General features: G+C 40.4%; 1 protein-coding gene across 1 annotated transcript; it reads right to left on the bottom strand.

The window, feature by feature from the left end:
- Positions 1 to 1,588: 1,588 nt before the first annotated feature.
- LOC138167621 (olfactory receptor 13C3-like) lies at positions 1,589 to 2,911 on the bottom strand. The gene has a single exon (XM_069096560.1). It carries the CDS (start codon positions 2,543 to 2,545, stop codon positions 1,589 to 1,591), a length of 957 nt encoding a protein of 318 aa, XP_068952661.1. The 5' UTR covers positions 2,546 to 2,911.
- Between the last annotated feature and the right edge of the window lie 363 nt (positions 2,912 to 3,274).

The raw sequence follows: 3,274 nt of genomic DNA on the forward strand, positions 1-3,274 counted from the left end.
AAGAAAGAAAACTTTAAAAGGAAAAAAAGAGTTGTTTTTCTTAAATTAAGGAGAGAGTAATATCACAGGACTTTTGAGTAGAAATGTATCACAGATGTAATTATTTCAACCCCCTCATTTTACAGATGTAGAAAATGGGGCCACAATGGGTAAAGTGATCTGCCCAAAGTAACATAACTAGTATGGGGCACAGTTAGAATGACCAACAAACCTTGGTCTTCTGACTCTACATCCAGTGATTTTCCAGGATACCCCTTTAAGGAGAAAAATTCCTTTAGAGTTTCTTTTGGTACAAATCTTGCTATTAGTTTACTTAAATATATCATCTGCTTCAGGGGCCATATTTCCCCCCTAAAGATAGGACCAAATGTATGCATATCTGCTTTATTAAACTGTTGATTTTTTGACCCCAGTTGCCAGATGCAATCTCATCAAAGACTATCTGAGCCAGGTACAATGCAAAATTTGTGTTGTGTTTGAAGCTTTAAAAAGTCCCTTTGAGTCCCTAAGGAGGGGGATTTAATTAACAAAACAGCCACATCAGCCAAAGTGTAAGCAGGTAGCATTTTGCATTTTTTATATGCACATCATCAAGTGTGATTTTAATTATACTGGGCATTCGAAAAGTTCACATCCCTCCTCCCCACTCCCTGAATTTAATTCAGAGAGATTGATGGTTATGAAGTAGTAAAAATGATGTAAAGTTCTAGGCTGGTCTCAGCTGGCCTCAACTCGCTGAGATAAATAGAAGTAAATTTTCTGATAATGGCTTCCTCCCTGGAATTTCTTCACGGCTTTTGTATTGCTGTTGCTTCTACAGCATAAAAGAGTGGTCACAGGCTCAAAATACATATTTGTTTTAGGTTTACAGCACTCATTTATTATATCAGTACCATGTAAATCTTTGTTCCCCTTCATAAAAACTCAACCCAATTATTGAGCAGCAAGCACCCCAAGCGTCCTCAGGGTGGCTGCCCATACAGGTTCCTGGATCTGCTTTGATAAAGGAAAGCAACTCAAAATGGGTTAACAGGCTTACTTTAATCAGTCAGACATATATCGTTTACCTTGTTCAGGGGAAAAAGGTCAGCACCCCGAACTTCAAAGTATACAGGCAGAATTATCAAGACAGAAACAGATCAAGTAGATAGATTTCCAAACTGTCCAACCATTACATCCATACCCAGTCAACATCTGGGTTTCCACATCTGGGTTTTTCAAAGCTGGGGGGGCCCTGGACAACAGCTTCCCAGAGTACAGATCAAATCACAGAACACTTCTCAAAGTGAGCCCCCAAAACAAAGCTACACATCAGGGCTTATATAGCCTTCTCCTGCCTCAGAGAATGTAACAACCTTATTGACTCACTGGCCAATCAAGAAGTATCTACTGAAAAACAAGCCTCTCATCCCAGGCTCCAGGTGCACTTTAGCCTAGGGGCAGGGAAGATCTTCCAAATTTGCATTCCCATTACAATATATAAATTTTTTTTTTCTAAACAAAGGTCAGAGGGCTACATAATATGCCCTAGGGAACAGCAAAGCAGGTCAACGTGAGATCCCTGACAAAGAACCATGCTACAGAGATTTTATTGAGAAGAAGGCTTTTGACTGAGCAAATTTCTTACAGCAGCTTTCACATCCTTGTTCCGAAGGCTATAGATGATAGGATTCAGCATGGGGGTGACTACGCCATAAAACATGGAAATGAGTTTGTCCGTCGCTTGCAACTTGTCAGCTCCAAGAGGGTCCTGAGACTTGGGTTTTGCATACATGAAGAAGATGGTCCCATAAAATATGATCACGACTGTCAGATGGGCTGAACATGTAGAGAAAGCTTTGCGCCTTCCCTTGGCTGAGTTCATCCTCAGAATGGTATAGAGGATAAAGATATAGGAGAAAAAAATCACCAGCAATGGTAGAACCAGAAAGACCATGTTGGAGACCACCATAGTAATCACATTGAGAGATATATCAGCACAGGCTAATTTTAAGACTGCTAGGATCTCACAAGTGAAATGATTGATGACATGATTTCCACAGAAAGGTAACTGCATAGCAAGAACTGTTTGTACTACTGAGTTAAGCCCCCCTGACAGCCAGGACGCAGAAGCCATCAGCATATACACAATCTTGTTCATGATGATGGGGTATCTTAGAGGGTCACAGATGGCCACATACCGGTCAAATGCCATCATGCCCAGGAGTAAACATTCAGTCGATCCCATGGCAAAGCCAAGGAACATCTGCACTGCACATCCTGTGAAGGAAATGGTTTTTTTCTTAGACAAGAAGCTTGCCAAGGTTGAAGGTATCGCGGTGGTGGTGTAGCAGATGTCCAGGAAGGAGAGGTGACTGAGGAAGAAGTACATGGGGGTGTGGAGGTGAGAGTCCAATGCGCTTGCTACAATGAGGACGCTGTTGCCAAACAGGATTACTAAGTACATCACTAGAATTAAAATGAAGAAAATGATTTCAAGTCTTGGGTAGCCAGAAAGTCCCAGTAGAAGAAATTCTGTCACAAAAGTTTTATTTCTTATTTCCATTTCTTCCCCTTGCAGGAGTTCATTGGAAGCAATAATGCAAAATGCTTTTATTCTTGACTCACATTTTGTAAAGATCTCCAACAATCATGTCAGTAGGTTGTCACTACGGAGCTTGGTTTGAAATTATTTTCATTTCTGATCACAATGAAGAGTTTCTTTTCTTAGAAGGAAACAGGATCAGAAGTGACTAAAATATTCAAATTTTCTTCATCAATCTACATGCTTCCAGGAAGCCTAGAAGTGCCTGTCTCTGCTGTTGAATTCAGTCTTCAGGTGTTGTGGGACTCAGGCCTGCTATGTATTTCAAACAATAATATCTAATTCTGTTCCACCTGTGCAGACATAGCTAGGGCATGAAGGCAAAGGTAAAGATCAAGAACTAGATTTTTCAGCAATTTTATAAATGTCTTCCCTTGACAATTTGTGAGCTAATTAGTATGCAAAATACAAATGCAACATATGTTTATTAAGCACCAGCTATGGGCAAAGTACTGTTCTAGGCACTTGAGATGCAAAGACAGAAATGAGATGGTACCTGCTCTCAAGAAATTTATATTCTACTGAGTGGATACAATACATACACAAATAAATATAGTCCAAGGCACTACCGATTTTGAGGAGCTCTGTAAAGGCTATAAAGGAGGTGACATGAGTTGAGCTTTGTGAGGAGAGGGATTCTAAAATGTAGAGGTGAGGAGGGAGTGCTTTCCAGGGATGGGATGTCATATA

Source organism: Petaurus breviceps, unplaced genomic scaffold (genome assembly GCF_028583685.1).
Source record: "Petaurus breviceps papuanus isolate PSGF00001 unplaced genomic scaffold, PetGlider_PUasm1.0 239422, whole genome shotgun sequence".
In the NCBI taxonomy this organism is placed as follows: Eukaryota; Metazoa; Chordata; class Mammalia; order Diprotodontia; family Petauridae; genus Petaurus; species Petaurus breviceps.